This window comes from Mus pahari, chromosome 3 (assembly GCF_900095145.1).
Source record: "Mus pahari chromosome 3, PAHARI_EIJ_v1.1, whole genome shotgun sequence".
Taxonomy (NCBI): domain Eukaryota; kingdom Metazoa; phylum Chordata; class Mammalia; order Rodentia; family Muridae; genus Mus; species Mus pahari.
The window spans coordinates 51,463,820-51,491,132 of record NC_034592.1 but is presented as its reverse complement, the minus strand read 5'-3'; the positions used below and the strand labels follow the sequence as shown (position 1 = coordinate 51,491,132).

The following is a 27,313-nucleotide window of genomic DNA, read 5'->3' as shown; positions in this document are numbered from 1 at the left end:
GAACTCAGAAATCCACCTGCCTCTGCCTCCCGAGTGCTGGGATTAAAGGTGTGCGCCACCACGTCCGGCTAGAAATTTTTTATGGAAGGCATATATACAGAATATAGTAAACCCCATTCATCAACCAATTTGGGGACCTGTACAACACTATTTTATCTAGTGTTTTCATCCTCTAAGTCGTAGGAGCTTTGTAAGCTGCTTCTCAGTCCCTTTAACAAAACATACCTGAGTCAGGCTACCACTGATCTAGGCAGACTACCCACCAAATCCCAGCCCATTTCCTTCTCGGAGGCTCCTGAGGCCCTTCCTCCTGGGAGGCCATTTCTCCTGGGAGGCTGAGCCTGTGTGGCTAACTTACCACTGCCATGCTTAAAAGCTCACATGCTGGAGCCAGAGGGATTTGTGCGAGGATACCTGGCTTTGCCACTTACTTTGTGAGCAGCATTAAGAAGGAAGCTGTCCTCAGCTAAGAGTGTCTGATGCATAGACTGCAGTCAGTTAGAGCAGTAGAGGCTCTTTAAACAGGAATGTTGCAAATGAGAACTTGTTGTACCTTGGTTAAGACTTGGCCCTTAAAGCCGTTCTCCTGTTCCAAGTGCAGAGGTCTGGCTTCTTGCAGGATGGTGACCTTGGGCAAATCACTTAGCTGTGGAATATTTAATTTCCTTATCTCTATAACGAGTGTAGAAATATTCCATTTTTCCAAGTATTTTCTTTCCCATCTATGTTAGATAACCAAGGACTCTGTATTAAAGACTATAAATTGGTGGCTGCAGAGATGACTCATTGGTTAAGAACACTTGTTGCTCTTACAGAGGACCCAAGTTTGGTTTCTACTACCCACATAGGGGCTCATGGTCTTCCATCTCTTCAAGCACAGGGCATCTAATGTCGTCTTCTGCCTCCGTGGAAAGAAGACATGCTCAGGATATACTTACTTGCATGCAGGCAAAACACACAGATATATATACTAAATTGTAAAATGTTTGAACTCTGTATTCATATACATACATATGTGTGTGTGTGTGTGGAGAGAGAGAGAGAGAGAGAGAGAGAGAGAGAGAGAGAGAGAGAGAGACTGCTAATGGCATGAGGTACTGTTATAGGGTACAATGAGTCTCGTTTGAGGCATTGATCAGCATACAAAGATAAATCTCCCTAACCTCATTTTACTATTTTGAAATTTTAACTAAACAACTTGCCCAAAACTTTAGTAGTAAAGAAACAAAACTGGAATTATAAATTACTTATTATTGTTTAATTTTCAGGAAAATTACAGTCCTTGCTCTCAGATGTGAAGCATTTCAGTTCACTCATAAAAATTATTATTATGTAAGATATTCATGGTGAATATCTTTCCCCATCTCTGGGTCAGCTTCAAAGGCCTTGGCTGCCTGAACCTGCCTTCAGTCTTAGGCTGGGCTCTGGAGTGAACAGTCAGGGCACCGTTCCTTATCTGGAACAAAGGCACTATAAAATGTGAAGGCTTGTTATCAATAGTGCCTGTTCTGCTGTGGGGCTGCAGAACTACATGAATCACTCTGGACACTGTGGCAAGTGGGGAAAAGCTAAATCAGATTCCTCTGTATTTATGTCAAGGCTCACCCCCTGAGGAATTGAATAGAAGAAATTACACTGTATATTTCTCTGCACTAACAAGGTGGGGGGGGGGCTCATCTATCCATGGAAAACAGCCAGACAAGAAAAATAGCTCAGAGAATGCATACCTGAGACACTGCTAACAAGAAAGAGCCCCCCAAAGTCCCAAAGCCCCAAATCTACTTCATATGTTTGTTTTAATTCTTTACTGCTTTGCCACAACGACTGTGGTGGAGGTTGGAAAATGTGATGGAAAACATGGCTGTACAAACACTGGGTGTGTACGTGTGCATGAGACCTCATAGTGTTGATGAGAAATTAAATAACACCCTGACACACTTTCCATACAGCCTACACAAATCTGGCTTACAGGTCTACCTGTTCAAATAGCCAGGCCGGTCACTGTTGACTGGAGTAGTTTCTTGTGGCCTTACGGGATTTATCAGCTATCACAAGACAAGCAACAAGATGAGGTTACCTATGCAAGAAAGCATATGACCAAATACTTACAGGAGTTTTTGTGCCTGTTTTAGGGATCGTGACATATTTTCTGGAATGATCTGCGTGTGATTTCTCTGTCATCAAAAAAAAAAAAATGGACAAAGATCTTGCACTGTACTAAGTAAACAGGAAATTCCAAAACGATACCATGAAAATGGGATTAAGATGTTCTTTCTGAGTATGCTAATAAAGATAATGCAGACTTGTGTTCACTTGAAGCTGTGGGTGACTCCACAGGGATGCTACGACCGCCATCTTTTTCCCCTGGAATCCTTCTCAAGTATAGCTTTGCATCTGCACCAAGAAAGCCAGACTCATCCCTCCAGACCTGGGTGTGGACTAAGGATCGCTAGTCACTTCAGGTGTGACTATCACACACATTTTTAAATGCCACACTCTGTCGATGCCCTGGAACACGCCAAGTATAACTAGCAATCCTTGAGCACTCAAGAGCTTCCTGCCAACTCTTGCTGCAATATCTCACTTTTTAAAAAGTCAGGGGAATTTTAAAAGTCGGTGGGATACGCCGATATTGTTTTTGAAACACAATCCGTCTGTTTGTGACTTCTGTGCTTCAGATGGAATTAATCACAAAGGTGCAACAAAAGCCAGTATACTATCATTTTAGTATTTTTATATACGTATATATCAAAGCCAAGTCAGTTGGTGAAACTTGGGATTCTATAATTACCCTAGTTTCATGATTGGGAGTTTATAATTCCATACCTGAAAATAAAAGTAGGGTTTTTTTCCCTTAATTTTTAGCATCTTGGTAACATGATGGTGACACGCTAGTGTGGTGCTTCCCTGCAGTGAGAATTTTTAATAACTGTGTCTGTAAATTCAGTCAACATGACCAGAGCTGACTAACACTGAACCGTTTATTTGTTGCTTTGTGTTTGAGACCCAGTGTGATGGTTTAAAGGAGAAACATTTTGCCACGATCTCTGGCATTTGAATGCCTGGTCCCCACTTGGTGGTGCTGATTAAATCCTCAGTCACATTTACCTTTGTGCTCCTGCTTTACGCTTACTGTGAAGGATAGGGTCATTCAGTTCCCTGCTCTAGCCACCATATGCACTGTCTGCTATCCTGACCATTATCAACTCTGGAACCATAAGGTCACCATTATAGACTCGTAGTCTCTGGAAACATGAGCCTACATAAAGTCTTCTTCTGTAACTTTCCTTGGCCCCACTGTTCTATCATAGCAACAGAAAAGTAAGCAAGAACTATGGCTGACTTTGAACCCAACCCTCCCGCCTCCACCTCCCAACGGGTGGCATTGAATCCAAGTTGTGCCACCACAGCCTGTTAAACCTGAAAAGGACTACAGAGATAACATACTAAAATCGACCATCAAACCGATGAGAAAATTGAAGCTTGCAGATTCAGTTTTTAAATTTAATAACAAAACACACAACAGAAATATTTCAAACTTCAGAGAAATGGCAAATTGTTTAGCCTTAGTAGACATTGTATGGAACATACTTATAACAGAAGTCATTCATCCGTATTTGACATTTAACTGGGCATCTTGTACTTTATCTATCAATGCCACCTGCAGCTATAGCATAGTTCTGTCTTTTAAAAAGTTACATATTTGCTGTGTGTTGTGTATGCCAGTGTGTATGTGTGTTTGTTGAGAGAGAGGGGGGGAGAGAGATAGATGTGGGAAGAGAGAGAGAGAGAGAGAGAGAGAGAGAGAGAGAGAGAGAGAGAGAGAGAGACTGTGGCTGGCTTGAGCTTGTGAAACCTTAAAGCACATCTTCAGTAACACTTCCTCCAATGAGGCCACACCTCCAATAATGCCACTGCCTATGAATCTATGGGGGCCATTTTCATCCAAATCATCCCATTCCGCTTTCTGGCCCCCATAGGTTTGTGTCCATAACACAATACAGAAATGCAATCAGTTCGCCTTTAAAAGTTCCCATAGTTTATAACAGTCTCAACCCTGTTTCGAAGTCCAAAGTCCAAAATTTCTTCTGAGACCCACGGCAATCTCTTAACTGTAATCCTTTCTAACAGCAAAAGCCAAAAGCAGATAACATACTTCCAACATATAGACACAGGATATACATTATAGTTCCAATAGGTAGAAAAGTTATCATACTGAGGAAATACTAGACCAGGACCAGATGGAAAACCAGCAGGGCAAACTCCAAACTCTGTACCTCTATGGCTAATGTCAGATCTTCAGATCTCCGACTCCTTTCGGCTTTGTTGAATGAGACATAAACTTCTTTCTCTTGGGCTATTTCCACTCCCTCTCAACAGTTCTCCTTAGTTATCCCACAGCTCCAACATCTTCAGTATCTTGGGGTCTCCATGGCAATCCAGGCTTCCCCTTCCCAGCTTCACACAAAGGCTTCTCTGGAGGGAACATCCCTGACACATACCTGGCCTCGGTGGCCTTCCTCAGTTGCAGAGGGAGATCTCAGAACTCCTTTCTTGTATCTTAAACTCTAAAGCCATAGCCATGTAGCCAAAGCTGCCAAGTTTTGTTTGTTGGGGCTGGAACATGTTCCCCTCATTCAAATACATTTTCACCAGCCTTTTGTTTTTGATGGGGTGTTCCTTAAGCTTGGCTGTCCTGGAACTTGCTCTGTAGACCAGGATGGCCCTGAACTCAGAGATCTGCCTGCCTCTGCCTCCTGAGTGCTGGGATCAAAGGTGTGCACCACCACACACAGCCCTGAGGTTTTCTTTAAATCCTTTTCACAGGTTGGAAACTGGGTGGCTAACCTTTTGTATTTTTTCCTTGCTCAGCTTGCTCCTTTTTATTACAGTTCTGCATAAGCATGGCCACTAATGACCAAGCAACACCCTCAATACTAGGCTGTCTGGAGATCTTACCTGCCAAAGGTCTTAATCCATAACGTTTCAATTCAATTTCAGGCAGATTTTTTTTTTTTTTAGACCAAGGGCAGAAANAAGCCNCTTTTTTTTTTTTTTTTTTTTTTTTGGCCAAAATATCACAAGAACCATGTCTATACCACAGTCTACTATTCTCCTCTGAAACCTCTTGAGTCAGACCCTCATAGCTAAATCACCCCCAGCACCATGGTCTTCCACGTTCCTAGTGGTTGGCCCATGAAGCCAACTTAAAGTGTCCACTCATTTTCCTAGTCCTACGTTTCAAAGTGTTCCACACTCCTGCAAACAAGAGCACGGTCAGGCTTATCACAGGACCATCCCCGTCCCTGGTACCAACTGCTGACTTAGTTAGGGTTCCTATTGCTGTGAAGAGACACCATGAGCAAGGCAACTCTGTAAGGGGCAACATTTATCCGGGGCTGGCTGGCACTTCAGAGGTCCAGTCCGTTACCATCATGGTGGGAAGCATGGCGGTGCACAGGCAGACATGGAGCTGGAGGGGTAGCTGAGAGCTGTACATGTGGATTGGCAGGCAGCAAGAAGGAATGCTGATACTGGGCCTGGCCTGAGCTTTTGAAACCTCAGAGTATACCCCCGTGACACACCCCCTCCACCAAGGCTACATCTCCAATAATGGCACTCACCATGTCCAAGGGAGCCATTCTCATTCAAACCACCCCAGCGTATACCTTTTCTTTCTTATTACTCCACAGTGAGAATTTTCAAGCTAGGTGTGTTGGCTGTTCTTGTTTGTCAAGTACTAAAACCTAAGCAGCTGAGCATACCTATGAGGGATTTTTTTTTAATTAATATTTTATTATTTTTAAGATTTATTTAATTTCTATGAGTACACTGTAGCTGTCTTCAGACCCACCTGAAGAGGGCACCAGATCTCATTATAGATGGTTGTGAGCCACCATGTGGTTGCTGGGAATTGAACTCAGGACCTCTGGAAGAGCAGTCGGGGCTCTTGATCTCTGAGCCATCTCTCCAGCCTCTGTGCGGGATTTTTTTTTTTTTTCCTTAAATAAATCATTTGAAGTGGGACAACCCACTTTTAACCTACATCTTTTGAGGTATGAGGAGTCACTTCTAATCTGGCCTCTACCTCTGGTGGCAGTTAAGGTAAACAACATGGACGAAGAAAGGTCTCCCTCTTTGCCAGTTTGCCCCCCTTCTTGCTGGCTAGTCCATCCCTTCACTGGTATTAGAGCCTACTTTGAGATTCTGGCATATACTGAAGATCAGCTGGGATATCTAGCCTCATGAATTGAATAACACTCTTGGACCTGTTCATTTGTACACAGCCATTGTTAGACTGGACTACAATGTTAGACATTATAATAAGTTTTCTCTCTCTCTGTCTCTCTATCTGTCTCTCTCTCTGTGTGTGTATGTGCGTGTGTTCTATAAATCCCGTTCCACTAGAGAACCCTGACAATCACTAAGTTATCACTCAAAGATGTGCACAGAAAACCTGACATTTGAGTCGTGTGTAGCTCAGATTGGCTTTAAACTCAGTATGTAGCTCAGGCAGAGCTTTATGTTCTTCCTGCCTTCACCTCCCAAGCAAGAAGAACCAATGTTTCCTCCTTATAAGGTCCAACTCACTTGCCATCTGTTGTTTTCAGTCATCCTCCAGGGCCTTTGAAATAAAAAGTCCTTCTTAGACTCGTTTGTTTTAAGAATGCTGTTTAACAGTTTCCTCCTATATTGAAACATTCCATCCTGTTAGAAAGCTCCTTAAGGAGGAAAGTAAACAACTCAAGAGAGCTTCAGGAAGTCCCTGAAACTGATCAGATTGACTAGGTACTTCCCTGTCAGAGTAATCAAAAGCAGAGAATTCCTCTCAGATCAAGTGAAGCCAAGTTGCCTACAAAGACTCAGACAAACTGAGCTTCCAGGAAGGTTCTCACAAAGAAGAAAATCTGCAAAAAAGACTCTTGAGACTAGATGAGCTCCCTGATAAAAGCAGAGCCCAGCCAGGCTGTCTGGAAGAAGGTTAGACCAACTGAAGTACCTAGAAAGGACATCTCCTACCCTGTGGAGCTGCCTGTAGGCTGCTCAGTGTTTTCCATGGGATAGGCTTTGGTGATACACGTGTTTTGAGTAATTTCTGCTCCTGTAAGTAACCCTAATGAAACTCATTGGTTCACCAAATCAGACTTCAGTGGTATCTGTACTTGGGTCTGCTTCAGGTGTCCTAATTGGGGTGAGTAGATGTGTGTGGCATCTCCCTGGGGAAAAGTTTTGTCACACAACAAATCTCTTGGGAAATCTTTAAGGTTTCTTCCATTTCCCTATTCCACAAATATTTGCAGACTGTCTTTTGTGGTGTGATCTGTATTCAGAAGACAAGGGTGAGCTTAAAGCCCCTTCTGTCCAAACCCCTCCTAGTCTGTGTTAACAGTCAGTTGTCACTGTCCCATTTTCCTGAACTTAGATCACCCAGATTAATAAACCATACCCATGGAGCTGTGGACAAGGACAGTTCTAGAAAGATTAACTGGTGTGGGAAAACCAGTCCAATTGTGAGCAGTACCTTCTCTTGGGGGAAGGGGCTCATAGGAAATAAAAGCTGAAGAAAGGAGGAAGCCGCCCAGTGCTGGCACATGCCTTTCTGGTTTTCCTAGCCACCATGCATGGACTGCGGCTCTCCATCACACCATTCCTGACCTGATGAATGTTTACCTCTAAATCCCTAAAACTGGGAGCTGAAATAAGTCCTATCCCCCTGCTGTGTGGTACTTTGATCACAGCAATGACAAGCTAACTGAAACAGGTGCAGCAGCCACTGGCCACCTGACAATCGACTCAGTTGAAGAGAGAAAGGGCTATTTCTATCCATGCTATTATTCCAAAGGGATAAGATCTGAGATAATTCCTGCATTGATGATGACTGGATGGAATTGGAGAGGAGATTTCCAAACAAGAAAATTGAGCAACATCTGGACAGACTTGGACAACTTTCAGAGGGACTGGGAAGGGGCTGTTTTCCACCATTATTATTATTATTATTTTTAAAGGTTTCTAAAAACAATGATTACCATTGCCGATAAATTATGCAGTTGCAAGATTGCAGCACAGACAGTAACGTATAAGAATATGAAGTATAGTCTTGGTTCTGAAAGATGCTGAGCAGTTTATTGACTTAGTCTCAAAATAGATAATTAGTGCTTTGGGGGATTCTGCTGTAAACCCCGAACCTCTCCAAGAAGCTGTGCTCAGGGTAAGAGTGTAACATATTTAGGATCCTTCAACTTAGCGTCACCTCCATCTTAACACATCTCTGCATGATGACAACAGTAGGTTACAGCGGGCTCAGCACTCTCCTTAATGTGATTCTACCAGGAAATGAAACATCTCAGTTGTCAAGCAAGCCATGTGGGTAGGCTCGATTTCAGTGCGTGGAAAGTATGACCCTGCCCTGTGCCCAAGAACAAAAGGATGTAAGGGAAAAGTGGTGTCATGAAAATTGCACTCAGCAGTTACGAAATGTAAAAATGTCTAAAGGTTTAAGATCAGCCTAACTGGGATCCATAATATTATTAGGATGCCATAAATCAATGTTGAAACTAATTAAGTGCTTGATCCTGTGATTCAAAGTTATAAACTTTAAATAGTTTCAATGTTCCTCACTATCTACAGTCTGTCTATGCAACAGCTGTAAATCTATTTATCCATTTACAGTCAGAAAGGATTCATGAACTTGTCAAACCTGTGCTATTACTTAAAGTCTAAAATCCAGATCCATTTCAAGCAATTGCCTCATTATTAGTCAAATTATTTAAAAGCAACTTTTAATGATAGAGTTCTAATACAGTCATCGCAGAAGCCACCACAATCTCCGCCTCCATTTCATATTCAAAGACGTACTGAGACCATATTCTGCACCACGAGGGAGAGTGAAGAGACAAAATCCAATTACGTGGAGTAGTAGTTAGTACTTTTGGTTCCAGAAATTATTGGTGGTGGTTGCAATGAATGAGCCATGAAGAACTTTAATTAAGCGGGGTTATTATACTAGTTTAATTTTAATGTGAACCAAAAATGTAAGTCCTTTGTTATCCTACATCATATTGTTATGCCTATCACAGATTTATTTGCCACTTGAGGTATCCATTTGTATATTTTTAATCTAGCATTATTTCCTGACATACGCTTTTGGACTCATCAATATGACTTACTTTAAAACAGTTGGCAAGCTTCTAAGAATAAGGAAAAAATATGCAAATGAACCTGGCTGTCAGGTGGGATGCCTCCTCTGAGAAGAACTCTTGCAGGAACCGAAACTACAAACAAGCAAGCACTGTCTGAGATTCCTTTATTCCTGTGAAACTTCCAGGAGGTCACTAAATCTCTGCTGTTCTCTCTCAGCTTATAGGCTGTCATTCCTGAGAACGTCCAGTCCTCAAATCACAGCTGTTGGCTGTTTACATCAAGGGAGGCATGCCTGGGAAGACTGGACGGGCTTAAACCTGCCAGGGATTAAAAAGATCGCAATGTCAGAGGTGCCTTTTAAAGGCCAGCAACCATAGGGGTCAGTAAGGTTAAAAAGAAAATCCTGCACTTCGAAGGTCAGACTGCAGGTGGTCAATCTGCAGGACTCGGTCCACGAGCTCTCCTCACTTCCGCTACAGCTTGGGTCCTCCCTGCGGTTTTGCTGGCCAGGTATCCTCCCTGTCCGCCCACTCTCCCTTGGGTTCGCGGGGCTTCCCAAAGCTACGCAGTGGCAGTGGGGGCTAAAAACGAGCAGCCTAGACGCTTCCTCTCCACCGGCCTCCCCCGCGGTACCCTAAAGCCGCGCGCCCGGAGGAGGAGTGCGGGGTGGGGTAGGAAATTCCTCCTCGCTCCACGTCCCCTCTCCGGCTGGCTGCTCTGCTCGCTCCGATGCTGACCTCCTCACCCTCACTTCTGCAGGGCGAGGTGGCCGAGGCGGCTGCGAGCTCGGGGCTCCCGGCAGGGCCATGGGGCAGGGTGAGTTGGGGCGTTGACTCAGCGGCCAGGGGACGGGCGCTTTCCGCCGCGCGCTCGCTCCGGGCGTCCGAGCCAGCCATGCTGGGGAGGAGCGGAGCCTGGACGGGCCGGGTCCCCTAAAGCGGGCAGTGGCTTGGGGAAGGCGGGGTCGCTGTGCTCCGCAGCTCCTCCGGAAAAGTTTGCACGGGATTCAGTTGGTGCGCAGCGGGCGGCTGGAGTCCCAGCACTGCGGGCGTGGCGACCGTCCCGCGCCCGGTCCGCTCCTCCTCCTCCTCCTCCTCAGTCGCAGCCCGGGCCGCCGCGCGCCGCCCCTTCGCCGCCGACTGGCTGCGGGCTGCGGCCGGGGCGGAGACCTGTAGCCGTCGTCGCGGCGCCCTCCGGCAGGGACCGACCCGCAGGTGGAAGCGCCCCGGGGAGGCGGGGCCGCCCCCGGCTGCCGTGGGTCGAGGCGGGCTCTCGGCCCGGCCGCTCCCGCCCTGACCCGCCGGCCTCTCCCACCCCAGTAGTGACGCGCCGCCTCCGAGCCCGAGCCCGCGCCGCGGCCAGCAGCGCGATGGACCGCAGCGTCTCGGATCCGGTACCCCGCAGCGCGCCCCGCACCCCCGCGACGCAGCCCGCGGGCTCCGCAGGGTAAGTAGGGTAGCCTCCCTCTCGGCCGCCGAGGCCTCGCGCGCTTCACCTGCCCACGGCGAGCTCCCCGCGGGGCCGTCGGGGCTCCCGGGCCGGGCCACACTCGGGCGGGAGACTGCGTCCTCCCGGGAGAGCCGGGGTGGGGGGTTCGGTGGTTTGGGCAAGCTTTCCGATCGGGATTATGGAAGGCCAGGCGAATGGCAGGCGTTGGGTGAGGAGTCCCAGAGCAAAAGTGGTAACAAAGGGCCCCTTGTTGGGGCTCTGGAGCGGCGGGGGACGACACCTGTAAGCGCGCTCCGGGAAAGGAAGGAAAAGTTTCCACGACCGAGCACTCCAGCCCAGGAGGATGGCTTCTGTCAAGGTGACTGCAAGGAAGGGGCTTCCTGAAAGTGCACGGAGGGCGCAGCAAGGTGTGCCAGCTGTCAGCCCGGCTTGACAGTTCCGGGAGCAGGCGGGGTGCTCGCCTCTGACTGGGGGTGTGTGTGTATGTGCCTTTGGCCAATTGGTGATGCCAGCGCGAAGTCAGTCGCATTGGCAAACACCTATACTTTTTTTTTTTTTTTAACCGTCACGTGTTTGAGGAGCGATTGGAAGGGAAGGGGCTGTCACATGGTGAGTTAATATTAAATGAAGCATGCCTTCCTGCCAAATATGCTAAACATCACTCTGTTAAACGTTTGGGTAAACAGTGGTGGGAACAGGTAGTCCTGCAAGGGCCGGGAGAACTTGTGAATAACCTTTGTCTAGGTAAATGGTCAAGCTACACAACCCTGTCCTAGTTGAGAATGCCTCATTGCTGTCATGTAGCCTCTTTACCATAAAGTACCCCCAGTTTCTCTTTTTCTTCGTTAGTCAGAACCTAGAAATGCCTTAAACAGTATGAAAATAAAGGAAATAGGAACGTTAAGAAACAGGTGACTTTGTAAGCAATGAATGAAAGTCGTTCTTTTTTTTTTTTTTTTTTTTTTCTGGTTTAAGGAGTGAAGAAGTCATTTTTCCCTGGAACATGACAGGCGTTTCCTTAGGAGCAAGTCACAGCATGTTTATTCATCAGAGGCCATGCGAGCATTGGCAGTTGTCTAGAGGAAACATGGAAGAGTCTCAAGGCAACATGACTAATCTAACAGATATTTAGTGTAATGCTTACGTAGAGGAAACATTCAGTGTATGAATTCGTTACTTTTTCCCTCTAAATTTAGATCTCCTCCATGCAAATATCCCCTATTGCTATAGAGCACCACTTTTTCTTGGAGGGTGACTTTCCACCGTTTAGATACTAATGTGTCTCCTTCCATATATTTTTTTCTGTATAAAAGAGTGTTTCATAGGATGAGGTAAAGCAAGGCCTGGAGACAGAGCTATGGATTAATGTAAGTTAATGTCAAACAAGCTTTCGCCCAAGACTGAATTAGACTCTCAGAAAACGGCAGAGAATTCCCTTGTGCGTCTGTGTAATAACATTTACACAACATACATTCCCAGATACTCAAGAATCAGTTCTTCTAAACAAAATAGGTGAGGCCGGGGAGAACTCTGTGATGAAGAAATATAAAGAGCTTTCTAATGCCAAGCCTAGACCCCAGGTTGTATGTCTGAGAACTTGGGGGCTAAACAAATGAGAGTATGCACATAGTTAATTAATTGATTGATTGATTGATTAATTAATTAATTGGCAGTGGCTCCTTTAGCCCAGGCTGGTCTGGAACCACATTTTTTTATAGTTGAGGGTTACCTCCTTCCTGCTTCTGCCTCCCAAAATTGAGGTTACAGGCATACACCGATGCACCCCCAAAGAGGAAAATATTTTAAAGAATCTTTGCGCTTACCTTTCAAACTTCAGGGAAGACATCTGGAAAATGCACCTGTAAATAAACTGCAATAATACCTAACAGTATTCTTTCAAGAAAAAAAAAAAGCTCCTAGTGGCTTTCCTTCTCCCACTGGTCTGTGCCAAGTGCCCGTTGTCTATGCCAAGTGCCCGTTATTCTGATGAGTATTCCGGGTTAGGGTTCACTTTTTCTAAAAATAAATAAATAAATAAAAATAGACACCTTTAAAAAGGTTTAAATTGTGGGAAAACGAGAGTATTTAGGAGGTGCAGGGTGCAATTCTAATATGATATAATTGTTGGTTTTGAAGGTAGGTTCCTTACTATAGAACTAATTATATCATGACTCAGTAGCCTAATAGCTGGTGAGGCCTACTTTAGTTCTTATCCGTGGATACTGTTGTTCAAAAGAAGTCCTCTGTAATTTTCCAAGGTTTACTCTGTCGTAACAGGTTATTTGAAGGACAAATCAATGCAGCTTCATATTTTACAATGGGGGTGGGGGGAGGGGGAGGAAGCTCTTTGCTTGAGTTACTGAGCCAATTAGTAAAACCTGAGCTCTGGGGTACCTGCTCACTGTGTTAATTGATTTGAATGTCTTCTGACTAAGGTAAGACACAATCTACGTTTTAACATATGGGTGTTGAATCGTTAACAGAGTGCTATAGTTTATATAGTTCAGATCTCGTGGAGATTCCTAGGTTGGAAACTTTGCCCCCCCCCCCCCCCCACGTAACAGAATTGGAGGTGTGGTGCCTTTAAGAGGTGTGACAATGTGACAAGGTCATTACGGGGATTAACAGGAGTGGGTTGGTTAGGGGTACAGAATACTGTTGTAAAGTGAGCCTGGCTTTCTCTGCTTGCCTTCAGCTCTGTTTCTTACTCTCTCCTCCTCCTTTGCTCCTTGTGCCCTGGGGTGCAGCTAGTGAGCTCTCACCTGGTGAATATACAGGGCTGCCTGAGCTCAGGCTTTTAGTCTCTACAGCTGGTGTTAAACAGGCCTCTTTTCTTCCTGAAGTGCCTAGTGGCAGGTATTAGTATATTGTAACATAAGATGTTAGGGGGAAGGGGAAATAACATTATTTTAGGGAAAAAAAAATACTCGGTGGCCTCTTGGTTACTGCGGCTTTGATACATTCTAAATAATTGTAATCTTGCATATGTAAATGTGTGATGGTTGAAGTTTTTCTTCAGTGCTTTCTAGACTTAACTCACATTTAGCACCTGGGAGAGATGGCTTCATCTGCATAGATGTGGCTGTCTCATGGACGCCTGCTGAAAAGAGAAGGGGTCCTGTTCCAGTCCTCACCCCTCCTCAGGGGTTTACCATGGCTCTGGTTCACCTCAGTCCCTCACCACCTTATTAGCTCCCCTTTTTAGTTTTGTGCATAAGCATCAAGCATCAAGCATCCGATGGCCATTTGATGGACGTCTTGTAGGCGTTTGACTTTGAAAACTGCTGCTGAGTTTAGACTTCTAAGCCACAGAATTCCAACAGCCCTGTTTTTTTTTTTTTTTTTTTTTTTACTTTGAGATGAAATGTTTACGTTTGTTTTCCCCATGAGTTGGTTTGTTTTGAGATGAGTCCCACAAAGTGGAGGCCAGCATTGAACTTGGGATCTTCCCATCTCACCCTCTTGCAAATGATGCTTTTATATGTGCATTAGCATACCAGGCTAGATTAAAGTTTGTGTGTTAAACACACACACACACGATTTTAAAGTAAAGTTGCAAAAATCAATTGATTTGAACTGGGCTCTGGCACTTATTCCACTAGACCCAACCTAACACAACGTAATCATAGTAACTGAGCCTTGTAGTCTAGTAATGATTTAGCTGTAAACAACTAAATAGTTATGCCTCAACTAGCTCCCTGCTAACTGACTCAGCTGTGGACAGTAGAGTTGTTTTCTGTAAGTGGTGTGCAGTCATCTTGGTGGTGAGTGTTTTTAGAACCTGCTCTGATTGTAGGAGCCGTCCAGGTCTCAAATCAACTGTAGTATTTTGAATTCATCTAAATAAGTTTCCTTCTGAACATTCATAGATATCACATAATACGTATCCACATATATGTATGCTATCTGACATCTGTCATCTATGTGAGTCTATTATATAGGTTTTTCACATAGATGAAAGCTAGCCGGTGTAGTTTGTATTGTGACACGGGAAAACTGCAATCGCTTACTAGTTTCCTTGGTTGGAAATGCTAGGCTGGTGTATCTTGGGAGAGAAGAGCCCCGATAAGACACAGGTTGAAGAGCTGAAAGGTTTTAGAGTAACCACATATGATCTTACTTTCTACTGTGGGTATCCAGGGTTACTAGTTAAGAGTTTCTTGTGGTCAGTGACAACCCCAAAATGTTACATAGGACATTCCAGGAAGGAACAGTTTGTGAGCGTTGTCACATCTTAGTAACATGATATTGTGCCATCTGGATTTTGTCCATCTTACCCAACATGGACAAAAAGATGACTTTGTTTAGTATACCGTGCAGTGTCTACCCATACTTTGTCTCCTAGGCCGCAGTCACTTGGTAGCCATCTTGGAAATCACATCAAGCAGCTCAAAGCACCATAGTGTTTTAGGGTCAAGAAAGTTTGTTGGGTATCTTATGCTTGTAATCCCAGGACTTGGGAAGTTGGGACAGAACAGTTGTCCTGAGTTCCAGCCATCTTTGGATACAGAGTGAGACCTGGCCTTAAATATAATAATAAAACCAGAAAAGAAAACCCTCATCATTTTACTTAATAATGGTCTCATCATTCGAAGATTTGTGATTCTTAAAAATCAGATATTCCAAAAAAAAAAAAAATAAGTACACAATGACTTAAAGGAGACACATTCACTTCATATAGCCTTTGTTTCAGTAGTATTCTATTTTCTAGTTATGGTTTCTAGCGTCTCCCTGTTCCTAGTTTATGAATTAAACTATCCAAGGTAGGGGTGTGTATAGGGAAATATAGTATGGATAGGGTTCAGAACCGGCTATGGTTTCAGGCATCCATGGGAGACTTGGAACATGATCCCCACAAAGAAGAGTGTGCTGAGTCTCCTAAAGTTATCCAGACTTTGCGTGTTAGTCCCCTGTAGCGTGGCATTAATCACTGAGAAAAAGCAACGTGTTTGCTGATCTCAGCCTGAGACTTTATCTTTGAAATCATGTGCCTACGCTGGCAATCATTACTCACCCAGATAAGCTTCTCCTTTGATTTTTCAAAATGTAAATGTCAAAGTTGTAGTTGACCTTGCTTTGAAGGATCATACTGTCTTGATTTTGAAACAAACCTGGAATAGACAGGATGTTAACAAACTCACTTTATACTTTCACAGCTTGGGAGCAATGGAGTTAATTGGAGGAAAATTAAGGAAGGACTTGCCAACTGCTTCTACCTCTATTTGGATTCATTTATTGGTTCTAAAGTTTGACTATTGAATATTTAGCATATGTTTCAACATCAGAATCACTCAGGTAACCTGAAAACCAGTGCCCGTGCATTCTCACACATTGACCTGTTCTGGTTTGATTGGCTTGGTCTGGGTCACAGGCCTGGTTAGGATTACTGTGCCACCAGATTTGAGAGTGACTGATTAGCATCAGCAGCTGAAGTTTGGGGTGGAGGCACTGCTGTTTTTAAGGAACTAAGCTTGATTTTGAGTTTCTAAAGATTATATTCACATTCTGTCTAGTATTTTTTTTTTTATTCTTAAATTGCCTTTCCTTTTTTTGAGGAAGTATATTAACTCCATCATATACTTGCTGAATTAGCATGTCCATGATCACACAACTGCAGTGGATACAGTAGATGCAGTGGATTTGGGAAGCAAAAACCCTGTTTCCAAACCTCTGTGTTTCATGGGTAGGGTTAGCATCACACATTGAGTTTACAACTATGTCATGCAGCTACATTCGGGCTGCGGTTTACACTTAATGGCTCAAAGTAGTTTTTATTTCAGGTGGTGTGCAAAGTTGACCCTCCCTTCTCTTCAAAACAATGTCTCTATCATATTTATTTTAAAGTGCTACACACTCCAGTGATTATAAAAAAGTATGTAACACTGACAAGGAAATTAGATACTTGGGCTGTGTGTTGAAACTCATAGTAAATTATCTATGGTAAATTCTGTTTTCAAACTCACAGTAAAACTTGTATTCATAGTAAAGGGCAGTCCTCTTGTTGTATGCGAAGGTGTTTACTTTTGTCTTGATGTGTCTGTGAAATGTGTTTACAGCACTATTGCTAGAGTAAGAAAGCTTACCAGGATTGGGTATATTTAGCTCAGTGGTAGAGCACTTGCCTACCCTGGGTTCAAGTGCAAGGCCTTGAGTTCAGTCCTCACTCTGGGGAGTGGGGGGGGGGGGATGGAGGGACCATGCAAGTGTATGAGTGCGTGAGAGCGGGCTTACCAGATGAGAGACATGTTCAGTGGAGCAATGTATATTTTCTCCTTCAAAGTCTTAATTTCCTCCTAGTGAGGTAGAGAGAAGCAAAGTAGCAATTCCGTAGGATATATTAACACAGCAGTGCCAACCATCTTTTTATTAAGACCTCTTTTAATTCAGTTGATCAAATACTACTTCTTTTATATAAAATAATTTGGGGAGATGACACCAGGAAATTGGCTCCTAACCCTAAGTGCTTTGATAAAAAAATTACCTGTACCCTGTAGGGAAAAACAAAAAAAAGGAAACATGGTATTAGGTACAATCAGTACTTTGGTGCCAGCTTAATGTCCAGCTTATGCTTAGAGTTTTAGATCCGTGCCCTACCTCATGGGTTGGCAGACTGTGTGCCCTGTCAAATGGTGACCTGACAAATGGTGACTTGGCCTGTTCTTCTCTCCCTTTTTTTTCATTTTTAATTTGTAGTAAATAATCCACACATTGTAAACTTTCCTATCTTAAAAATCTTTGGAAGTATACATTTAGTTCTATTAAGCATATTCATATTGCAACCCCCCTTTCCATCCCCATTGTATTGTTAAGGCAAAGTTTATTTCCATTAAATAGAGATTTGCTTCCCCCTCTGATGCTCCTGGCAGCCAATCTGCTTTTTGGCCATGATTCTGACCATACCGAGCATCTCTCATAAGCGGGATCTAGGCTTTGGTTATCTGCTTAGTTCACATGGCTTATTGCCTTCCACATTTACGTGTTTTAGCTCGTACAAACACTTCATCCCTTTGTGTTGGTTAAACGTACACTTGCATGTAAAGATGCAGTCATCAATGTATGGATGCTTGGTTTCTTCCATATTTTTGTTACTGTGAGGAGTGATGTTACACGTCTGAGTGTACAGATAGGGCTTAGATCCAGCTCTTAACCCTTAGATATGTGGTGAGATGTGGAATTGGTATCTTCTCCCTCCCTCCCTCCCTCCCTCCCTCCTCTCCCTCCTTCCCTCCTTCCCTCCCTTCCTTTCTTCCTTCCAGATAGGATCTGATTATATATTTCAGACAGCACTGAACTCAAGATGTGCTTCAACGTCCTGATACTGGGAACATAGGTTTGTGCTATCATGGCTTTAGTTTTTAAATACATTTTAATTGTTTGGAGGCAGAGTCTTGCTCCTTAGCTCTGGTTTCTTGAAACTCAGTATGCCTCTGGAATACTGGGATTCCAAGTACGTGCTTCCATGCCTAGCACTTATTAATATTTTGAGGAGTTTCTATAGTGTTTTCTTTAATAGTTATATCGTCTTACATTCCTATTAACAATAGATAAAGCTCCTAATTTCTTCACTGTTTCAACAACTATAATTTTCTGGTTACCTCTTAGGCCAATAGTAGCCATCCTAGTGGTATGACAAAGTCTCTCATCCTGGGCTTGGTTCATGTTTTCCTAGTGGTTAATGACGTCATGTAGCTTTTCAGTTGGGATCTTCTTTTGCCTTCTTGGGAGAATCATCTGTTTAAGGACTTTGAATGATTTTGAAAAATAATAATTGCTTGGTTTTGGTTTTTGACCTTAGGCGTTCCCAGAATATTAATTGCTTGTTGTCTCTACCTGTGTATTCAAGGAGCTGAATTAACTGGCACCATGCATTTGGATACTGTGTTCACAGTGAAGTTGAATAGACCAGATTATAATCTTGTAGCCTGCAAAGCTAAAAACATTTACACACTCAGATGCTTTATATAGAAAAGTTGGCTGACTCCCAGCTTAACTTAGGAAGTGAACACATGAAACATTGATTTTTAAAATTAGAACATGTATATTCTTTTAAATATTGAACACAAATGTCAGTTGTCTCTAAATGGCTTAAGCATTCAGAAAATAAAATATATCTTATATTAAAGGGTTTTTAGAGTAGTACATTTATTTCATTTTTTTTTTTAAATGAAGACTAGGCATGGCCCTTGATAAATGTATTTGAATTTTAACATTTCGAAGATATAGGATTAATTTCTTTTATATTGGTTGGACTTTAGACTCCTGTGCTAGAGAAACCTTTACCAACAATGATAGATGTGGTTAGAGATTTTAGAAATAAATGTCCAGGAAAAAAAAAAATGGACCCGAGGTAGATGGCATTCCTGTCTAATTTTTTTTAAAGTTTAATTTACGTTCATATAATGTATGTGTGTGTGTGTGTGTGTGTGTGTGTGTGCATACATGTGTGCAGAGTCGGAGATTCTCCCCTGACACTGTGTGTTCCTGGAATCGAGCTCACAGTGTTGGCCGTGGTAGCAGCCATCTTTGTAGCTCAGCCATCTCACCAGCCCATACATGTCTAGTATTTTGACTCTGAACTTATTTAGGAGTTAAGTCAAACTGTTTTTACAATTTACATCATTTTTATTGTTATTAAACATATTTCTTTAGTGTGCTAACATTAGTATGATAGCTCTGAGACTTTTTTCCCCATGATTCTGCTTTGCCGAATTTTTTTCCCCATCTGTTATAATAAAAACAAACTTAAGAGTATGGGAGAGTGAAGTTTCCCATGACTATTTATAAAGGGCCAAGGGGCTCCGGTTCTGCACACAAGCCTCCTATCTGAGGAATGCCTGTCTTGGAAAAGGCTTTTTAAGGACTGGCTGGTCCTGAGGAAATGTGAGGAGTAAGTTGTGGTTGCTGGCCTTTCATAGACCGAATCCACAATGCTGTCCACCAATTAAAATATTCAGGTATGGATTTCGAACATCTGGAAACTGTGGAAATGAATTTTGATTTTTGGGAAATGATTCAAGTATTCAAGAGGCAAGATTTTGAAACATTATTGATCACGAACTTGAGTTCTAATAACTGGGCTTCATCATATGGTCGTGCGGAACAATTTTGATTTGTGTGTGTGTGTGTGTGTGTGTGTGTGTGTGTAGGTGATCTATTAGTGTAGTGATGGCACCATTGTAGAAAAACCTCAATTCTCAGTCTGATCAATTTGAAACCTTAATACTGGGCTTCTTTTTGGTGTTGCTGTGATAGAATGCTTTGACAAAATCAACTTGAGGGAAAAAGGGTATATAGTCATGTCCATGGTTCCTGGGTACAGCCCTCATGGTGGGAAAGGCAAGACAAGAGGAGCTTACATTTACACCTGGAAAGCAGTGAGTGATGGGGGCATGCTCAGCTCACGATGTCTATACAGTGCAGGATGTCAGTCTGTGGGATGACTCCGTGCCCAGAGGCTCGGCATCCAGGTGATTCTACAGTTTATCAAGCAGATAGTTGAGATTAACTGTCAGAAACATCAAGCAATTGACTGCCTTTTTGGTGTATTTGCTAAAATCACACCATTTCCGTTCATGACCTAATGCCATAGCATCTGTAAACACAAGATCTGTTTCTAAGGAAGTAGTTAAGGCACTGAACCCCAGGTGAGGAATTTATGGCCAGGCCTGGAAGATTTCCTTCTGTCCCCTCTGTCTTCAGGGTATTATTTCTGCAAAAAATCAGAAGTCTGAAAGCACTAGATGAGCCCAGGGGGACCAGTGGTAGCCAGTCGGCGGGCATTTTAACAGCTGTTGCAGTTGTGTGTCAGTCAGTTCAAATATTCTAGAATAACAGGAAATTGAGCTGCTAATGGGAAAATGACTGAGACCCTTCCATGCTGGGCTCTCCGGGATGTGCTACGCCTTCTAGACCAATCAAATCAAGAATCATCAGGGTAGTTATGGGAACCATTGAGTTAACTTTTACACTTGTGGAGGAAGAGGGTTAGAACAAAGTGAAGCATCAGAGAAACAACACACACACACACATACACACACGCACCTTGTTCTTTGACACTCGATTGCCACTTGCTGTATACACGTTTTAAAAGAATAGAGGCAACAATACAAAACCCGTCCTGGTATGAAAGAGGTTGCTATGTAAGTGCATGGTATCTGTGTTTCCTGTCCTTTGACCCACTATGTTCCTCTGCTGTCTGTTACTCCATGGATGGCTGTAACATTTCTGGACAAAGTGTCCTACCAGGCTAGGAAGTGTCATTTCTTAGCTCTTGTTGCTAAGTTTAGATATGTCATTCTACATCCCTAGAGAACAGTTAGATACTCTGTTTTTTTTTTTTTTTTTTTCTGTGCTTCAAGAGGGTCGAGCTGAAAGTGGCAGAGAAGAATGCCTGTGGGTGAAAAGAGGCGAGTTTAAAGTGTGTATCGTGTGATCATGTGTTGCAGTCTGTCTCTGTGTAAAGGTTTATGTGTGGTGGATGAGTGTGGATGCACACGCACATGTGGACACTTGGGTTGATCAGGAGACCAGATGGCGGCTGTCAGTGTAGTCTTCTATTTGCTCCTTAGTTTTGGACCATGCAGTCCTAGGGATCTGCCTGTCTCCAGTCCCAGAACTAGGTTACAGGTGTCTATCCCACCTACCAGGCCCAGCTTGGTATGTGGGATTGCGTGTTTGGGATGGCTTGGACTCCAAGGTGAAGTCCATCAGTGCTAGTAATGGTTTGGGTGCCTAGAAAAACAATGCCACAGAGACCAAGTGGCAAACATTTCATAACTTCTAATCTGTTGGTCTTCACCATGTCCTTCAAGAGATATCTTACTGGATTATCCAGAGACTATCCCACCCTGGGATCCATCCCATCATCAGTCACCAAACCCAGACACTATTGCACATGCCAGAAAGATTCTGCTGAAGGGACCCTGATATAGCGGCCTCTTGTGAGGCTCTGCCAGTACCTGACAAACACAGAAGTGGATGCACACAGTCAGCTATTGGATGGAACACAGGGCCCCCAATGGAGGAGCTAGAGAAAGTACCCAAGGAGCTGAAGGGGGTCTGCAACCCTATAGGTAGAACAACAATGTGAACTAACCAGGACCCGCAGAGCTCATATCTCTAGCTGCATATGTAGCAGAAGATGGTGTACTCAGCCATCATTGGGAAGAGAGGCCCCTTGGTCTTGCAAACTTTATATGCCCCATAGAGGGGGACACCAGGGCCAAGAAGTGGGAGTGAGTGGGCAGGGGAGTAGGGCAAGGTGGAGGGTATAGGGGACATTCGGGATAGCATTTGAAATGCAAATGAAGAAAATACTAATAAAGTAATAATAATAATAATAATAATAATAATAATAATAATAAATAAAAAAGAGAGATATCATACCACGCATCAGTTTGTAAAAGTTCTGGTCATTTCTCTCTAATCGTTGAAGGCATCTGAGGTTCTTTATGCATAGAAGCAGAGGGACGAACCTTCTGTTGATTGTAGCATTACTCATCATAAAGTGTGATTTGGGTGGTGGGTAAGGAACTTGTCCCAAGTTAGTCACCACGTAGTTGCTGAGCCATTGTGGCTTTAGGACATTTTCTGGGAATGATGCATAGCCATGCAGGCTCTCCCAGATCCTCTCAGGGACATGTAAGGAGGACAAAGGTGATGTTGCTCGGGAGTCCAGAACAGAGGCCTTTAACTTAGTTTTAGGGACCAAACAGTTTAACCCTGTCAAGGAAAGGCTGTTTGTAGTGACATATGCATTTAAAGCTCAAAAATTTAAAGATACAATTCATGTTTATTTTCAAAATGAAATGGCAACTTCTTTTTGCAATTTGGGATAACAACTCTATTCATATGCAGTTTATTTTTGTAATATTTGTATATCAGTTGTGTATGTTAGTTTCTTTCCTCTAGCCCTTTGTAAGCAGCTAATAATTTTTTTTTTTTTTTTTTTTTTTTTTTTTTCGAGACAGGGGACAGGGTTTCTCTTTGTAGACCAGGCTGTCCTTGAACTCAGAAATCCGCCTGCCTCTGCCTCCCAAGTGCTGGCAGCTAATATTTTTTACACTACCTCAGAAACCAACTTCAGGGAGCTTGGCAGGGAAAGGCATCTTTTATTCTGCTTAGGATACAGAGTAATGCGTTACTTGCTAAATGCAAATGTCAGGGCGATCACATTTGTACTTGGGATGAAGATTTAAAAAAAAAAAAAAAAAAAAAAAAAAACAGCCCAGAATGTGTTCTACTTAGAGGGCTGATAAATGAGAGCTAACAGTTTCTGATGGTGGAAAAACATGTCCTTCTGACCCCGAACAGGCTGTTCCGAGGGTTTGGGTCTATGGCGTTGTTGTGAAACACGTCAGTGATCTTAGATGGCCTAGAATGTTTTATGTACAAGATTGTTTATGTACACCTGCTTCAAGACCACATCTATCACTTTGGGGGATGTAACATGGCTCAAAGGGGAAATGTCTCCTATAGGCTCATGTTCGGGGTACGTGGTCCCCAGTTGGTGGCACAGTTTTTGGAAGGATATTTTGGGACTAGGCTAGTTGATGCCTGGTGCTGTTTCTGGTTTTAGCTCTGTTTCATGGTCTTCCAAAGTTGGAGCCTTAGTCAGGGCCTGGCTATCCAAACATCACCCATAGCTTCCCTACCACCAGGGACTAAAACTGAAGCTGTTGAGCTACAGCTCTCTGCTCTCTTCCTCTCCCTCACACGTTGGTTATGTCAGTACTTTTGTCACCGTGACAACTAAGGTAATATGGGAGTGAGAGGCTCTAACCCTTAGTCTAATTGACAATTGTGTCAGTGAAGGTAACTCCTTAGTGTGTATGGGTGGTGTCATGTAGTTGTTTTTCTAGTCGGTGGCATATATAAATGACGTGAAATGACATAATGGTGAGAGAGCTCTTCCCAGCCTCATCATTTCTGCCATGTAGACCCCTTACTTCCAAGGTGATGGGGGTTGACATTAACATTCTCAGTGTGACAAGTGACTTACACCATAATCCCAACACATGGTAGGCTGTGGCAGAGGGATTACAGTGAGTTCAGGCAAGACCAGCTTGAGCAATAGTGCGGAACTCTGTCTCAAAATAAATAAATAAATAAATAAATAAATAAATAAATAAATAAAACCATGAAAAACAAAAACAATAACAAAACCTTGGAACAAGCAACACCAAAACAAATCAAAATAACCCAGGAACAACAAAGTGAGCATTTCCTGCCCGGTCCTTCTGACCCCTGCTGGGAAGCATACCCAGGGCCTTGTGGCTGGTTATGTCCAGCTCTAGGTTTACAATTTGTTTGGAATCCTGGTAGGATACTGTAAGTTAACATTGTTCTCAGATGCACATGACAAGCATAATTTAAACAGTGTTAATAGAGTTTAGTGGTAGCACACCAGTGAAGTTGTCTTTTAAAATTTTAAGGTGTCTGTATGTGAGTTTTTTGTTTATGGGCCCATGTGAGTTCAGGTGCCCTCAGAAGACATCAGACCTGGAGCTAGAATTCCAGGTCGCCTGCAAGGCCTCTGATGAGGGTTGCTAGGAACCAACTTCAGGTCCTCTGTAAGGGCGGTGGGTGCTCTTAAATGCTAAGCCATCGCTCGGGTTCCATTCAAGTCTCCCAATAGATAACCTTTCATAGTGAATTAGATGTAAAAGTTCAGTTAATTCCATACCATGAAGATTTTGTTTCATGGTCACCAGCCTGTTCTCGGGTGCTCAAAAGCCTTATGCCCTGCACGGGAAGCCATGTCATAAGCAAATGTGTGTTGGCGTATTATTTTCTTCTTTTTTCAGTAATTCTTACTTTATACTTGATCTTAGCCAAAAGGCCGAGAAGCGATGTAATTCTTACTTTAAACTTAGTAGACTTTAGCAATCACTCCTGTTCTTTATAAAGGGCCTTATATTGTTGTTGTTGTTGCTGTTGTTGTTGTTATGCTTTACTCATTGGCAGGTATTTAGGTTGGCTTCTTGCTTCACATGCTACCTTTTGCTATAAAGCGTTCAGCATGTATTTTTACATCTCCTATGAAATGGGAAAAAGTTGAGGCCACGTTCCTAGCTGCTACATTTGTGTAAATAGCAGGTTTTAATTTAATTTCTACACATACTTAAACCAACCACAGTTAGCTCCTTGCTAGGAATCATTTGAATTTGTGGGAACTTGAGTCTTAGGTTGATGTTGGGGATGGAAACAGGGAATTTGCTTATCTAGTAAAGAAGGAGACACTTCACTGTGTGGTACTAGAGGGAGGTAAAAACTGCTCGCTTTTATAAGCACTGACAGTCGGCTGCTGCTAAGATGCTGTCAGACATAGTGTTACAAAGTCACTGGAGTAGATGTCTTGTCACTCTTGAGAGTCAGTCTAGCTTTATGTTATGAAACACGCTCATTCTTCTGAAATTAAATATATTCTTTAACGGCACAAGTGAAAATTTTTAGTGCCGTTACTATGGGTCAAGCATAACAGGACCTAGAGATGCTGTTCTTATTTACAGGGTTAACATTCCTGTTTGAATAGGGACAGGAAAGAGTGTTTGATTTATAAGTCAGATTGGGGGGTTTGAAAGTGAGGTAATTGAGTCCACACAAGTAGGCAAGCAGTACCTAGTCATTCTTAACTTGTGTCAAGGTTGGACAGTCTGAATCGTCAGCGGCCTTGGCGTTTTTGGTGCAGGATTCCAGTTAGCAGAGGAATTGGCCTGTTGACACAAACAACAACAGATCGAAGTGTAAGATAGAATTATGAATGGGTTGTTTGTCCTAGTTCTATAAAGAAGAGAAGGAGAATTCAGAAGTATCGTGGGGGTAGGGAATTAATTGTGTCAGGCGTGGCGGTTCAAGCCTGTGATTCCAGCACACTTGTAATCCAGAGTTTTCAAGGCCTAGGCAGGAGGATCTGAAGGTCCAGCTAACCTGGAGTATAGGATGAGACTCTGTCTCAAATAACAAAACCGGTATCTCAAAAGACTGCTGAAAATAATTACCAGAGAACACGTCCTTTTCTCTGATGGTTTTGAATTTTTTTTCCTCTCAAAGATATAAGTGCTGCTGAGTTTTTTTGGTTTTTTTTTTCTTTACCAAAATGAATGTAAAACTGTAAACTTTCATAGAAATGTTTGTGTGTTTTATCCAAGGATATTTTGGCAGTATGTTGGCATTTTATAGTCCCCTAAAATAAGACGAACTCCTAAGTCAGACTTGATCTTTAAAGTCAACAAGAACAAAACAGTAAACCCTTTGAGGGACTTGCTAGGGGGTAAGGAAGGTGTTGAGAGGCAGGGGCATGAGGACGGCTGTGAGAGATGACATTCATCTGAGTGCATTACATACATGTGTGGAATCATCAGTGAGCAAACTTAATTAAAACAAAACAACAAGCCCTTTGTGAAATGATAACATAAGGACAGGTGATCCCTCGGAGCCTGAGCTTGGAGCATTTAGTAATGAGTCACACTCTTTTTCTTCAGAGCTTCAGCCTACTTACAATCCTCTGATGGAGTGAGCCAGCACGCTTGGCTCTCTGGCATTTAACAGCATTCGTTTTGGTTTCAAAGAAAACTGGTCCATCCAGAAATCTGATGGCACTTGGCAGACTGCTGCTGTAGGGTGAGCTTGGGTAGAAGCAGGCGCTGAGCCTCTCTGCATTGCTTGCTGGCTTGGACACCGTGTGACCAAGTAGAGAAAAGTCTAGTGGTAGAAAAGTCTAGTGCCACAGAATCAAACAGGGAATAAGACTGGCAGGTAACCAGGCATGCGCCATGGCCAGTAAATTTCAAATAGCTACCCAGAGTTATTCGAAAGCAGCCCAATGTGATGTTGCTATCTTTACTGCAGCTAACAAGAAATCAAAGAGGAACAGGGCCACTTGCTTCTCGTTTAACTTTCCCAGGAAGTAGAGGATGGGATTTGGTGAAGCTTCCTTAAATATCCATTCCAGGTAGATGCCGCTTGGCTTTTTCACAGGGAGAGCCATAACCTCTGCCCCGCCCTCTATTAGATTAGGAATGTGCTATCCAGGTGATTGCCTGACCGTACTTCAAATCATTCCCCTGGGCCTTTCTGGGAGCCCGTTTCCTCCTGCATCCGATGGGAACACCTGAAAGTGCCTTTCTTTGGTGAGACTTAGGCAATGACTGCACATTCTCTGTGGGGAAGCTGTACTCAGCCAAACCTGCATTCAAGGAAAGTAAGAGCTTGCCACCATTGTGACCACAGGTCAAACGCCAAAGAGAACATTCCCTTTTACAAACAGATCTCCTCCTACCTAGCCTAAGCAAGACATTGAAGCATGGTGCACTGCAAATGCGGTAAAATTGTGCATCAGTCTAGAATCTGACTTCAGTTACTATGGATAAGCACAAAGAGTCCCAGGAACTCCTCCGTCTTAGCTCTCTGAGATGACTGCGGTGTACTGTTTAGTGTTTGAGGGGAGCAGGCACAGTGCTTGTCTTGGGTCATTAAAGCTGTGACTCTTTGTCCACCCTGGATCAGAAACCTTTATTGTGCCAGCTGCAGTGGTGCACACCAGGCATCCTAGCGCCTGAGTGGCTTCAGAAGGAGAATGCCAGCCCGAGGCAAGTCTGGACAGTTCATAGAGAAGCTGTCTGAGGCGGGGAGTGCTGGATGGCAGATCGTTGGACTCCTACACACAAGGCTCTGGGTTCACGGACTGCGTTGGAGAGCCTTTATTTGGGGCAAATATGGTTAA

General features: G+C 43.4%; 1 protein-coding gene across 12 annotated transcripts in view; it reads left to right on the top strand.

Annotated features, from left to right (window-relative positions):
* The first annotated feature begins 9,567 nt into the window (after window positions 1–9,567).
* Window positions 9,568–27,313, top strand: part of Cobll1 (cordon-bleu WH2 repeat protein like 1) — a 154,703-nt gene continuing 136,957 nt past the window's right edge. For 4 of the 12 annotated variants that reach the window (XM_029535780.1, XM_029535775.1, XM_029535784.1 and 1 more), the window contains exons 1-2: window positions 9,790–9,957; window positions 10,461–10,587. In XM_029535780.1, coding sequence (XP_029391640.1) covers window positions 9,948–9,957; window positions 10,461–10,587 — 137 coding nt within the window. In that variant the 5' untranslated portion in view covers window positions 9,790–9,947. Of the gene's footprint in view, window positions 9,652–9,789; window positions 9,958–10,056; window positions 10,588–27,313 lie in introns of those variants that run through there. The other 8 variants (XM_029535783.1, XM_029535782.1, XM_029535777.1 and 5 more) reach the window with 4 other exon arrangements.